The sequence below is a fragment of the Onychomys torridus genome, unplaced genomic scaffold (genome assembly GCF_903995425.1).
Source record: "Onychomys torridus unplaced genomic scaffold, mOncTor1.1, whole genome shotgun sequence".
Taxonomy (NCBI): Eukaryota; Metazoa; Chordata; class Mammalia; order Rodentia; family Cricetidae; genus Onychomys; species Onychomys torridus.
The window spans coordinates 151,613-166,151 of NW_023413756.1; the positions used below are offsets into that span (position 1 = coordinate 151,613).

Sequence of the window (14,539 nt, forward strand, 5' to 3'; positions counted from 1 at the left end):
GGTTTAGGAAGACCAAACCCTTAACAAGTCAGATGTGTTCAGTTTTCTCTAGTTGTAGATAGATGAAGTAGATAGTGAACTATTAGAAGTGAGAAGGAAAGCATAGCAGGAAAACAAACCCCTCTGCTTCTGCCTGGCAAATACCCACAGGGCATAGTGATTCTCAGGTGGTCCACCAGGTGGCAGTCACACCTGCAAAATCAGCCCGCTGGGTGTTCTCCCTTGCAGTGGTACACATAGACCCCAAGATTTTAATTCAAATTTTAATTCAAAACGGCCAACAGAAAAAACAACAACAACAACAAAAACCTTCTGACTTCGTACCTTCAGCACTGCAGGAAGATGTTTACAGTAGTGGTCCAGGACCTAGGGCCTTGCACAAACTGGCCAAATGCTGTATCGCACAGACACATCCTTACTCTGAGAGGTTTTACTCAATTGAAATTGTGAAAGTAGTCCCATTTGAGAGAAAGAAAGACAACGTTTAGGTTAACATGTCATAATGCTTGGATTTCTCTGTTCGTTTAAGCCATTTAGTGAGTGAAGCAGAACTTGGCCCCTGTCCAAGGCACGTGCAGAGGAACCATTACCACCTGTCATCTTCTCTAAAGTCACAATTTACCAACGCACCTCACAGGACTTGATTCTTTCCTGATTGTTCTTGTGGGTTTGGCCATGAATTCTCACCTCGTCACTGGGTGTCACACGGTTTATTTACACTTGGCCTTTCCAGCTGGCTTGTGAGCTGTTGTCCAGATCGCCCAGCAAGGCCAAGAACCAGTTAGTTGTTCAGTCCACGAGACTGGATGTATCTGCAGTCCCAGTCTGAGGGTTGGGTCCAGGAGGATTCCTGGAGAGCTGTTGGTTTTCAGTCTACAGTAGGATCCTAAAGAAGTCGGAGTTAACAGCCACAGGATAGATGAACTGGCCAGGTAGACTGAGGGCAAGCAGGCAAAATGCAAAGTTCCTTCTTCCGTGTTCATTTATGTGGCCTGCTACTAGAGGTGGGGCCCAGACATAGATAGATCTCCCTGCTTCAAATACTATGTTTAAAAGAAGCCCTCGAACCAGGTGGTGGTGGCACATGCCTTTAATCCCAGCATTCAGGAGGCAGAGCCAGGCAGATCTCTGTGAGTTCAAGGCCAGCCTGGTCTACAGAGTGAGTTCTAGGACAGGCTCCAAAACTACACAGAGAAACCCTGTCTCAAAAAACAAAAAAACAAAACAAAAAAGAACCCCTCGAAGGGGTGTCTAGTAGCTTGGGTTTTAGTTGATTCCAGATGTAGTCAAGTTGACAACCAAGATTAGTTATAACAAGTCCACCCCTTGTCAGTTTGAAACACAATCACATCTCCTTCAGTCATGCTTAATTTCCAAATGAAACAATAAACAGGTCATAATTCTGCTAAACACCACTAATGAGATGTGGGTAGAGGTCTTCGGTCCAATGAATACACATTGCTTTTCCTCTAATGCCACTGGCCACCCCTTCCCACCTGCATCCTGTGCTCCAGCCATACAGCCCCTCTTGCCATTTCTTGAAGGAGAGGCATGCTGCTGCCTTAGGCCCTCTGCATGGAGGCTCCTCCTCCAGGTCCTGTGTGCCTTCTCACAGCTGCCTCAGGTCAGGTCTTTGCTTAGAATCACCATCCGGATGACCTTCATTCTCCACACTGTCAGAGACCGTACCCACTCTCACTGCCTATTTCTCCTTTGCACATATTGCTGTCTGACATATAGAGATTTGTTTTCGTTATGTCCAGCCTCCTGTGCATTCAGTGATGAGCTCCAAGAGGCTCTGTTTGCTTACTGATGCATTCCAGACATGTGCCTGGGCCTGGCTTAGCCGGCTAATATATGGATGTCTAAAGTGAGTATCTTCTTAGAAATGGGGTACCTCAGAGGCCCAGGCCCTGTCTCAGAGTAGAGCATGCCCACAGGGGCCAGGTACATTGTCTCTACAGCTGTGTGTTGGTTCAGTCCCATGTCCTTCAGTAGAAGGACTGTGTTACCGTCATGTGGGGCGAGACATTTACTTGTAGTTGTTTTCTTTTTATTGGGGGAGGGAGAGGACCAGAGGAACGGAGAGCGTGCAGAGGGAAGAGAGCAGAAAGAGAAAAGGCTCTAGTTGTTTTCTTAGGCTCAAGGTCTGACCATCTCCAAAGATGATTACTGGTTGGTTTCCAAGAACTCTTTGGCTCCAGAGCCCCTTGCTCTAGGGAAACCTGTGTCCCACCATACCTGTACGTGTGTGGTCATGAGCCAGCACCTACCAACTGCCTAGTCTACATGTATCTGGAAGTGCTGGCTGCTCCAGTCCATCCCTTTCTCTCTGTCTCCCTTCTCCCTTAACACAAGCTGGCCTCGAAGTCCCTGTGTAGGTAAGGATGACCTTGAATTTCCTTTTGTTTTGTGCTGTGTGGTATATGTGATACATATGCCCAGTATGTGCCCATATGTGTGCATTGGTGGGCAGAGGTCACCAGCAGTCGTCTTCCTCTAGCATTCTTTGTTTTTTTTTTTCTTTGAGATAGAGCTTCTCATTGAACCAGGGTTCTAGTGGCTAGACTGGCTGACTTCTGAGTCCCCAGCTGCAACCTATCTCCATCCCTCGAAGTACTCAGGTTACAGGTATTCCACCATGCCTGGCTTTTATGTGGATGCTGAGGATCTGAATTTAGATAGTCTTTGCTCACCAAGCCATCTCCCCCGATCCATGACCTTGCACTAATGAGTCTTATGCTTCCACCTCTTGGGTGTTGGGATTACAGATGTACACACCACCATGCCTTGTTTTTGCAGTGCTAGGATCAAAGACATGGCCTTGTGTATGCTAGGCAAGCACGCTGTTAGCTGAGCTCCATCTGAGTCCCCAGTCCTGTCCCTTTAAAGCCGAGCACCCTTCAGCTGCTTCTGCTGCTGAGCCCTTGGGTGTCCTTGCTCAGCCTTGTTAGGTTTTTCCTGAGACTGTGTATGATGCCAAGTGCAGAGAGCGAGCCAACCTCACAGCATTAGTGCACATGTCTCCTGCTTCACCGCCGCTTGGGAAGGGCAAACCCTTGTAGCTATTTTTATTGTAATTACTCATTCTCTCCTTCCTCATTAAGCCTGAGTCTTTGAAGCATGAATATCTGGTTAAATGTGCATAGCCTGTAATTATTGATCTACCTTTGTTCACACACGAATGATTGCAACTTAGGCTTTCCTACTGGACTCCTTTTGCAAAGAATACAGATTTTATTTTCTGAAAATAGAAAGGAATGTGGTACCTTGCTGGTTCTGCAGTTTCCTTGTTTTGCTGGATTCCGGTTAGATGTTCTGGATCTCAGGGCTGGGGTAAGGCTTAGTGGTAGAGCCCTAGGCTGCCATATGTAAGTTCCATGCCTCCCTAATGTACACAGAGCCCTGTGTGCCCACATCTGTTATCCAGAAACTGTCAAGGCCCTTCCTAGAGCCTGGGAGTTCCTGACTCGCCTCATGTGTCTCTACCTCAGCCTCTTTCCACACCTCTTCAAGAGGCCATCAACTTGGACTTGAAAAGTATTGTCACTATGACTGTGACCTCACCCAAGCTGCCCCATTATTATCCTTTCAAAATGGAATACAAAGTAGATTTTTTGAGGCATGTAAAATTATTCCTTGGTGTCTTTGGAGACAAAGTTCCAATAAGAAAACTTATCAATTACACTTTTGTTTCCACTCCAAAACTCATGACTGCTCACTCAAAGGCCCCTTGTTCTTCCCATAGAACATTGCTTCCAGTGGCCAGATGAACGGCAGCAAACCCTGGGCTTTGTATGGGACATTATTCCCGGGAAACAAATGGCAGTTTGAGAGGCATGGGGGGAGAGAGAAGGCTTCTCCCTGACAAGCATTTGATGTGGAGGGATTCTGAATGAGGATCCCTATGTCTCTTCTGTGGCTGAAATAATTATGGCTTGCTTCTGGAACTTTTAGCCAAATAATAAAAAGAAAATTCGTAGCCCAGGGAGTCTGTTTGGAATACAAACATAAGCATTCTGAGTTGAGGTTTGGACAGATGTCATTTTTTTGGGATGGGGGTCCATTTTCTTCTTAAAGAACAGCAGTGGGACTCCTTGATTTGTCCTTACTACCTTGGTGTTGAACCAGGATTCTTCTTAGGCAGTTGTCAGCCCGTCTGTCTCCACAGGGCAGCTGCTTGGCTGCGATCCACTGCCTGACAAAGTTTTGTGCCGGGGGAGGGGCCTAGCTAGGAGACCAGGGTGATTTTTCAAGGCAGAATTGGGCCATTCGCTGAGAAACACTTAGTGTTGGGGAGTAACCATTTCTGTGTCAGGGGTAGGAGTGTGTGGGGGTGGAGGGATACACATTCACTTGTGTCTAGTTTCTTATGCCAAGTGGAGTCTTCTCACTACAAAATTCCAATTTATCTTCTAGGAAATTCCATGTTATCACTGCAAGAAGGACTTCATTTCCAAATAGGTTTGTTTTTAAGCAAGTGATTTGGAGTGGCAGAGACAAAGATGGAGAAAGCAGTGGCTGGCAAGGCCCACTTAGGTTCGAGGGGAACCACTTAGGTTCGAGGCAAGGGAGCCTGGGAGACTTCTGTATGGCTGCGCCGCAGACGCTCGGATTCCAGCCCCCAAATAGACTGCAGAATTCAGCTCCTTCAGGAGCCTCGGGGCCATCGCTGTGGTCTTAGAGGGCTGGCCTGTAACGATGAGTAAGAAGGCTCCGACACAGCGCCAAATATTTCACAGAAATTGTGTCCAAAATTCCGCAGAGTCCCTGCAGCGCACAGTGTAGGCGCCTGGCTAGCAAGGCGGTGGCGCACTGCAGGCTCCCTGCATACTGCGTAAGAAAACAGAGGCAAACACCAAGTCTGTTTGGGAAATGTTCTGAAACCAGTCTATTAACACAGCGAGTCGTTTGAAAGGCAGGTCTGCGTGTTTGGAGAGAAACACACGGGCTTTTATTAGGGACATGAAACAAACCCTTTGAGCCACAGCATCGCTGCGGGCGAGTGTAATTGCCAGGATTAATAAATCACAGCTGCGAAAGTTCAGTCCTTGGCAGCCTTCCTTATTCAGCTCTTCTCCTCTTGCCGGTTCATTCCAGATTTATGGTCTGCATTATGTCTGGAGCCCGCACCGCGCCTGCTCTCTTCCTTCTCGGCTGTTCTGCACTTGCGCTGGGCATCGGCTTGGTCTCACCCGAGCACCGCAAGGCTGAGTACTACATGGCTGCTGTGTACGAACACCGGTCGGTCCTGAGCCCGAACCCTCTGGAGCTCAGCAGCCGCCAGCAGGCTCTGGAGCTCATGAAGCAGAACCTCGACATCTATGAACAGCAAGTGATGGCTGCAGCCCAGAAGGCAAGAGCCGCTTTCGAGTCCTGTCACAGAGCCAGCTGCTCTGAGCGAGGAGGAACCCCAGACTCTCAAGGTCCCCCTGAAAAATCGGGTCAGCTTGCAGATCTGAGTTGACGGGTTAGCTGACTGGCATCTTGCTTCCCAGAAGTTAGTCAGTGGACCAACCACCCGTCTGTGGCAGCTTGTGAAATCAGGCCCCACACCTGACTCCAGAGTCAGACCCAGCATGTTAAGCAAGGTCATCCCCAAGGAGTGTTTTACCCAAGTTGAAGAAGCCCTGCCTAGGTCTTTGTGTGCTTTTGCCTAGCATTCAATGATGAATTGTAAACAAGGGCTAGGGCTTGGGTCTGGTGCTGTAGCCAACTGGTCCAGAATGGGTGCAGTTTGGGCAGTAGGAATTTGCACAGCCCACCCCCGGGGGATTATGATATTCAGAAAAAAAACAAAAGAAAAAGAAAAAAGAACCCAGCAACTTGAAAACCATTGAGCACAGTGAACTCCATGCTCTGAAAAGCATTCAAAGCATATGGGAACTTGTAAGTGCCCACAGAACTGCTGCTGGCTGTCTGCATGTTGTCTGTGGTGCACTTCATCCAGATAGAACAGGACCGCAGGCCCTTTGTAAGCTAGCAAAGGTGGAGATGGAGGATAGGCTCCCCTGGGACAGAGGAGTAGTGCTGCCTTTAGAAGAAGCTATGGGGTAGGGAAGGCTGGAACCAAGAGACTCTGAGCTTCATCCCTGTTGGTGTAGTCTCCAAGCCCAGCTGCTTAGGAATGCCTGCTGTGCTGTTGACAAGTGAGCCAAACCTCTGCCTCTATTGCTGGTGTAGACCTGGCCATGCCTCTCTGCTGCTGGTGTAGACCTGGCCATGCCTCTGTGCTGCTGGTGTAGACCTGGCAATGCCTCTGTGCTGCTGGTGTAGACCTGGCCATCTCTCTCTGCTGCTGGTGTAGACCTGGCCATGCCAGCAGATCCCATCACCCCCATGCCCACACCTCATGGACACCTGAAAGGACACAGCTTCCACTTCTTGGTGCATTTTAAAGTCCTGGGCTAGTAAGTGTGTATGGTCCAGCACCTTCATGGATAGTTCTCCTCTCTTTCTTTTTCTTTTTTCTTTTTATGTATGTGGAGCTGAGGATCGAACCCAGAGCCTTGTGCTTGCTAGGCAAGCACTCTACCACTGAGCTAAGTCCCCAACCCCATAGTTCTCCTCTCTTGTCCCAGCCTGGCACCTGGCTTTGTGGCCACCCTCAGTAGCTCAGAACACATTGTTTTCCAGGTCCACATGTTCCATTGTGCAACTTCTGGGGAGGTTTTAACCATAGTCTGACCTTGAGCTCAGAAAAGCAGCTGGATTCCACCTTCTGCACACCTGGGGGGTGGTTTAGCTGCCCCTGTACCCAAGAAGATTGAGCTTCCAGTCCTCTTCAGACTTCTGCTTAGAACTCTGGTTACATTCCCACTGCTGTATGACAGGGTGGGTGGTAGGCTTCTCTCAGTGCTCCTTCTCAGATGCTGTTCCCGGTACACTTCTGGCAATAACATCCCACTGTGTTTCCAAGGCCCTTAGAACACCCATTCCTTTAACACAGCTGCCCCACTCCCCTTGGGCAGTCAGCTGACAACCTGAGCAAGTCTCCTCATGGGAGCTGCTCACCACTCCAGCCCGTTGGGCTGTTTAGGGATCTTTTACTGACATCCACATAGCATTCACGCATTTGATACTTACCCCATTTATGTCTCTGCTGAAGTCAGTGTAAAATAAATCCCAGCTGTACCTGTAGGCCTCCTACCAGCACTGACCTGCACAAGGGCAGGCCCTGTGGTGGAGGCTTTTAATGGCACGGTGCCGCCTCAGCACCTGCAGGTTCACCTCTTCTGGCTCCTCCATCTGTCCGTGGTGCCTCCCGAATCCCCTGCTGTGAGGCCCGCCCCCCCCCCCCATCCGTGGTTCTGTGAGCCGTGCCCCTGCTTGGTGGTTTATATGCTCTCAGGCTCCTCAGCTCCTCTGCCTCTCTTGTGGCATCGAGCTTCACAGTAGCCTCCTGAAGGCAGGAAGGAGCTCTTCCCAGGCTCCCCTGGCACAGAGGGAAGACAAGGGACTTGGATTTAGACTGTGCAGTCCCAGAGGTTGGTGACCTTCACTCCTCAGGAGTTCTTGACCTCATTAGGCCTGTCAGAATTCAGCCGAAGCCACGTAGTCAATATATAGAGAGAACTGAAATGGCAGGCTCCATAAGACACCCTTCAAAGTGTTTTTGTTTTTGTTGTTATTGTTTTCCAATGAAAGAAAACCTCTCTCTAAGTATAATTTTCAAAAAGTTAAAAGTGTGACTCACAGCCGGGTGGTGGTGCACGCCTTTAATCCCAGCACTCCAGAGGTAGAGGCAGGCGGATCTCTGTGAGTTCCAGGACAGCCAGGGCTACACAGGAAAACCCTGTCTTGAAAAAAAAAAAAAAAAGAAAAAGGGGGGGGGGGGGGGGGGGTCACTCATGCAAATACAGAATGAAGAGTTTTTATTTCACTCATTAGCTAATGGTGGTAATTTGAGGAATGGGAACGTTGCTAGTCAGCCCAGTGATGGCCAGGAGAAGTCTTGCTAGCTAAAATACTGGTTAATATCCCACAAGACACAGATGAAGTCCTTAGTGTGAGGACTTGTTCCATTTTGGTTTTGATGAAACAGGGTCTCAACTGTTAGCTAGGCTGGCCTTGAGCTCTGGAGCCTCCGGCCTCCATCTCCCTGGGATGATCTAAGTAACGAAAGCCAACAGTGGCACTTTCTATACATAATCGAATTGCCTAACTCCGTAGCGAGCTGCTAATCTGGAAGGGCCAGCCATCTTCATCTTGACTAGTTTCCTAGTTTATGATCAGTTTGCACAGCCATGGCTGAGTGTGCAATGGGAAGGTCATTGTCATTCTGTGTGGTGGGGAGCTACACTGGTTTGCCGATATGTATTAAGAATGTAAAACTTGCTGGGTGGCGGTGGTGGCACACACCTTTAACCCCAGCACTCGGGAGGTAGAGGCAGGTGAATCTCTGTGAGTTCGAGGCCAGCCTGGTCTACAGAGCAAGTTCCAGGACAGCTAGGGCTACACAGAGAAACCTTGTCTCGAAAAACAAAATAAAACAAACAACAACAACAACAAAAGGTAAAACTTTCCCTGCTCTTCAACCCATTGGTTTCACTTGTGAAATTCACTTTTTTCTAAGGAAATGATCAGGAAGTCAACTAAAATCACAAGCACCTCTCAGTCAGGGTAGTGACCACAACACACGCAGATAGCTGCCGCATCTCTGTTTTTATTGCAGAGGTTGGATTCAGATGATCAGTGCAGGAGAAATGGTGGCCTCTTACATATGAGGCAGCCATTACAGATGGCATTTCTGAATGTTCTCTATGGGGAAGACAAATGCCACACAGATTCCCTCTCATCTGTACCCAGATATGCACAGGGAAAAGGACCAGCAGAATCACACAAGCATCTTTGTGTGAGAGGACATGAATTCATTTTTTTTCTTTTGGTCTTCCAAATTTTTCATGGTTAAAATGTGGAGCTTTTATACCCAGAAGAGGGAAAGCAAACCTAAGTACAGTTGGGTTCACTGAGGAAGTGAGGGCTGTCACGCCTGCTATTGTAGGTGGCAGGCCTCCCCTGCCTGTCGCCTCCACCCTCTGCATTGGGCCAGTGTTCTGGGTTTGACATTTGAATCCACAGAACCAGAGAATCCTGGAAGAATGAGGTGGGAAGAGAGCTGAGGACCACCTAGTTTTTTTCTATCTCCCTAGGTGGCCATAGTTGCTCAGTGTGGAGAGAGGCCTACAGATCAGCAGGGGCCCCTAAAGGGACTCCCCAGTCCCCAGTGGGAGCTGCTTTGTGTTCAGAACACTTGCCGTCATCCATGGCCCCCAGAGTCCAACTGTGATTACTCAGTGGAATCTTTTAAACAAATGCTGCAGCCCCGACTCACCCACATTCCAGTCAGCCATTTTATGGATGGGCCTTCACATCATTGTTTTTCCAGAAGTTCCTCAAATGACTTAGACATGGGAGGATGGGCGAGAACTGTGAACAGGCCCAATATTCTAGGCACTTCACAAATGGCTCAGCAAGAAGGCAGCCTGTTTACTTGGTGAGCTCCGTGGGCCGCTCCCTCCAGCCCCACATGCTCATGGTTCTTAGAGGACACTGACACATGCATGACCACTGTCTGGCACTTGGGCAGTCAGCTGATGGCCTGAGAGCAAGCCTTCCCATCCGAGCTCAGAATCAAGCCATCACCTTCACAGCCCCAGTCAGTCAGCTTGCTGATGTTTGGCAGCAAAGGACATGGTGCTCCCTTACCTCACAGCACTCTCTGTCTTTCCGCTTACAGGGCGTGCAGATTATAGTGTTCCCAGAAGATGGCATCCACGGGTTCAACTTTACAAGGACATCCATTTACCCATTCCTGGACTTCATGCCATCGCCCAGGCTGGTCAGGTGGAACCCATGTCTGGAGCCCTTTCGGTTCAATGACACCGAGGTAGATGAGGAGTCCAGCAGGCTGAGCAGAACCAGGTCCATGGCCAAAAGCCACAGCATGTTGCCTGAGGTTTGAAGGTTTGGAATCCAAACCACCAAACCCAGGCCCTGTGCTGTTATGGGACATTACTCAGCTGTTGGTCTTTTCATTGGTAAATTACACAAGAAACGTGAATTGAAGCCTATTAAACAAGTCATGATTAAACAAAACCAAACACTCTAAAAGTACACCTCCACCACTGCCTGGCCCTCATCCACTCCCCTTTCCGGAGGCTTCCCACAGTGCTGTGCGTCACTTCCTCCTCTTCACATCCTGTCTAGTAGGAGACAGCCTCCCTTCTTTTTAACTCTTGCTATTTTAAGCACTGTTTCAAAGAATATCCTGTGTGTGTGTGTGTGTGTGTGTGTGTGTGTGTGTGTGTGTGTTTGTATGCATGTTCAAGTTTTCCCGTAGAAGTCTTGGAAATGGAATTTCTCAAAGGCTAAACACCTTTAATGTGTTTTTCAAATACTAAATTTAGAGATGCTTATCTCACTTTCTGTATCTCCAGTGCTAGCTTATGAGCCTGTTTTTCTGCCCTTGGGTTAACATAAGATTGAATACTGAGCTTTTGCCATTCCAGCAAAGGTGAAAAATACCTCAGTTTACCTTTTGTTGTCACTGTTGAGTTTAAGCATCATTGCAGAAGCTTCTTACAGTTGTCCTGTGAATCACCTGTTCATATCCTTTGTACACTCTCACAAGTCTTTTGTTCCTGACTTCTGATAGCTGTTTATATATATGAGACACAATACAGGAACTTTTCTCCCAAAATGTGATCCCAAAGGCAGGATCTAAACTTATTTTATTATTACCCACTCCAGGTCCTCCAGCGTCTGAGTTGTATGGCCATCAAGGGACAGATGTTCTTGGTGGCCAATCTGGGAACAAAACAGCCTTGCCTTCGCAGTGACCCCGGGTGCCCACCTGATGGGAGATACCAGTTTAATACAGATGTGGTGTTCAGCAACAACGGGACCCTTGTTGACCGTTACCGGAAGCACAACCTGTACTTCGAGGCAGCCTTTGATACCCCTGCCAGCGTGGACCTCATCACCTTCGACACTCCCTTTGCTGGCAGGTTCGGCATGTTCACTTGCTTTGACATCCTGTTCTTTGACCCCACCATCCAGCTCCTCAGAGACGCTGAGGTGAAGCACATTGTGTACCCCACAGCCTGGATGAACCAGCTGCCACTCTTGGCAGCCATTGAAATCCAGAAGGCATTCGCCACTGCCTTTGGTGTCAGCATCCTGGCAGCTAACATCCACCATCCGACTCTGGGGATGACTGGCAGTGGCATACACACCCCTCTGAAGTCCTTTTGGTACCATGACATGGACAACCCCGAAGGCCACCTTATAATTGCCCAGGTAGCCACAAACCCGCTGGGCCTTGTTGAGACAGAGAATACAACTAGTGAAATGGACCCATCCCATAGTAAGTTCTTAAAAATCCTGTCCGGTGACCCATACTGTGAGAAGGATGCCCAGGAAGTACACTGTAATGAGGCTGCCAAGTGGAACGTGAACGCTCCACCTACTTTCCACTCGGAGATGATGTATGACAATTTCACCCTGGTCCCTGTCTGGGGAAAGGAAGGCTATCTCCAGGTCTGCTCTAACAGCCTCTGCTGTCACTTACTCTACGAGAGGCCCACCCTCTCCAATGAGCTGTATGCCCTGGGTGTCTTTGATGGACTCCACACAGTGCACGGCACTTACTACGTCCAAGTCTGTGCCCTGGTCAAGTGTGGGGGTCTTGGCTTCGACACTTGCGGGCAGGAGATCACAGAGGCACAGGGCCGATTTGATTTTCACCTGTGGGGGAACTTTAGCACTCGTTATATCTTTCCTTTATTTCTCACCTCAGGGATGACTCTGGACACCCCTACCCAGCTGGGGTGGGAAAATGACCACTATTTCTTGAAGAAGAGTGGACTGTCCTCTGGCCTGGTGACAGCAGCTCTCTATGGGCGGTTGTATGAGAGGGACTAGGAAGTGTGTGGCCAGTGGAGTGGGCTCTGCCAGCGTGCTGGGGCCCTCTCCGCCCAGAGGGTGGGAAGCCATTTCCGTGGCACTGGATCCCACCCTGGGAACTGTAAGAAGATGGGAGAGGCAGTTCCTTCTTCCTTTCCACATAATGACTGAGACATTTTCTGGTATTTTCTATTCACATTCTTTTTCAAGCCACACCTTCTTCCCACTTCACAATTGGTTTTAAATGCTAAAATAAAAAATAAACATCAGTTGTTATTTTACAGTTCCACAGAGCACTGGTTGGTTTTGTTTTGTTTCATTGTTGATCTAGTGACACAGTGTCGGTATTCTCTAAGCCTCAAACACTTTCTGTGGTAAGAAACAGATTCTCAAAGCAAAAGCTGTGTAAGGGGACGTCATGGTAACTGGTCCTACTCTGGTCAGCAGGGACTCTGACCAGCTGAGGTGGCAATACCAGAGCCACCGCAGTGTCAGGAGTACAGCCTAGAAACAGCTCTTACAAACAGAGCAGAGGCTTTCCACATGTGCCTTGCTGTCAGTAAATGGATGTGTAGGCAAGCCTTGGAGTAACTGGAGGAATGTGGAGCTGGGGAAGGGGGAAGGGGCTGGAAAATGTTGAGCAAGGGCAGGCTAGGAAAACATGAGTAATAGAATTATTCCATCCAAGGCGTCTCATCCAGGGATTCCAGAGACATTAATAAATGGGTTTAGCTTTGCTCAGCTGTGTGGGATACAGTGAGACTGCTCTAACTGGATTTGCACCCAAAAAGTCGCCTTTGTTGCAGAGAGGCTAGGTGCTCTAGAAAGCTAAGCTGTGGGGGCTGTCTGGTCAGCCTGCTGCAGTCACACATTTTTGTTCAGCCCATCACAGCATGTGTTTTCCAAGGGCCCACAGAAGCACAGGGCAAGGGCTGCCCACAGTAACAGCTGCACACCAGAAACTGAGAAACTACGGGTAATATAGCGAAGATATTTATAGGCCACTGATATCTAATTTGCATCCAATGTTTCAAAGCCATTTAAAAAATATTTTACTTCTATACAGAGTAATTGTTTCTATTATACACTTTTTGAGTGCAGAATGGATAGTCTTCTGAAATTTGCCTCTTAAATATTGCTGTTTAACTCCTTTAAAAATGTGTGTGGTATGTGTGTGTACATGGGAGTGTGCCCATGATGTGTGTGGGCGCATGTACCATGGAGTCAATTGCGAGGCAGATGTAAGGCAGGCAGATTTCTGTGAGTTCTAGGCCAGCTTAGTCACTTCATAGGAAGTTCCAGGGCAGCCAGGGATATATAATGCGACCCTGTCCCAGAAAACAACAAAAATACAAAACTGTATGATATGAAAACTGAACTCTTCCCATTCTCTGGCAGGGCAGCTGAGCATGTATCTGGGTTCCAGCGGACAGCTCTAGCAAGTGTGACCTGGTTGTACACCGTAACTGCACAGGGCTGTGCAGTGCAGTTAAAATTCCTGGTGCTGTCTCACCCCTGGGGCAAGACATCATGTCAAAAGGGAAAGGCGCCCGGTGGCCTCAGCCCTGGTTGACTCACGGTTTGCAGAGGCTTGGGATGAGTCAAGTCTTGAGGAAATGAGCAGGGATGAACAATTCAGAATCCCTTGGGAAGTCCTGGGATTCCTGTGCCCTAGGAAGTCCCCAAGGATGGTGCAGGGCCTCTTCCACCAGATGACAGTCTCCGCCTGCTCTCTCAGTGCAGACATTGCCAGGAGGCGGGAGCTGGCAGGCCCTATGTGGCTCCAGATGTGGCTGTCCGCAGTCCATGCTGCTTCCCTGCCCCCAAACCCAGAGAGACAGGAAGTTTCTTAAAAATGCATATCACTACTTCATGCCAAGATGACCCAAACAAGCATGAGAAGCAGGTTCTCATGCAGACTAGCTTCAACTAGTCCTCTCAGTAAGTGACAATCCTAGGCACCTGTCAGATCTGCATTGTGTCACACTGTCTGGAGCCCAGACCCTCCTGAGAGCCACTCTCTAAAGACAATTCAGAGGAGTTGCTTTTGCAGACAGAAGGGCAACAGCAAATAAATGGCAGGACAAAAGGACTCTCACAATTAAAAGGAGCTGCCAGATGGCAGGACAAAGGGAAGGATGGGAAAACAGAGAAAACCAACCGTTGCTGGATAAAAATACCGATGACTAATGGTTGTGATATGCCTTTGTTAACTATGATCCTGAAGCTCAGGAAGCGAATGGCAGTCCTGACCACAGCACGCAGGCAGGAAGCCAAGTGGACTTTCGGTGGAGGCAGACTTGGGGGAAGTGGCTTGCTTAGTCTGTGTGGGCTCTTCTGGAGGTGCAGCTGTGTCTAACTGGCCTTTCTCACAAAGGAAGGAAGGGCACAATGAGATGTATTCACACCGAGCTTAACATCTTAGCCTTCTTGAAGATTGGCCCAGTTCCAGTGTCTACATTTATGCCACAGGGGCAAAAATGCCCCCTGCTGCCACCAAAAAAACCCTGGCCTCAGTGACCACTTCATGGGTCAAACAGCATGGAACTGGGTTAGCTAACATGGCTGTTGTAACAAATTCACAAACTTAATAGCGCTCGAATAAACACCAAATGGACTCTACAGTTATGGT

General features: G+C 48.7%; 1 protein-coding gene across 7 annotated transcripts in view; it reads left to right on the forward strand.

Annotated features, from left to right (window-relative positions):
* Positions 1-12,201, forward strand: part of Btd (biotinidase) — a 34,419-nt gene extending 22,218 nt beyond the window's left edge. For 6 of the 7 annotated variants that reach the window (XM_036176716.1, XM_036176721.1, XM_036176722.1 and 3 more), the window contains exons 2-4: positions 5,101-5,356; positions 9,740-9,889; positions 10,753-12,201. In XM_036176716.1, coding sequence (XP_036032609.1) covers positions 5,105-5,356; positions 9,740-9,889; positions 10,753-11,925 — 1,575 coding nt within the window. In that variant the 5' untranslated portion in view covers positions 5,101-5,104 and the 3' untranslated portion in view covers positions 11,926-12,201. Of the gene's footprint in view, positions 1-5,100; positions 5,357-5,377; positions 5,445-9,739; positions 9,890-10,752 lie in introns of those variants that run through there. The other variant, XM_036176723.1, reaches the window with a different exon arrangement.
* Positions 12,202-14,539: the final 2,338 nt, after the last annotated feature.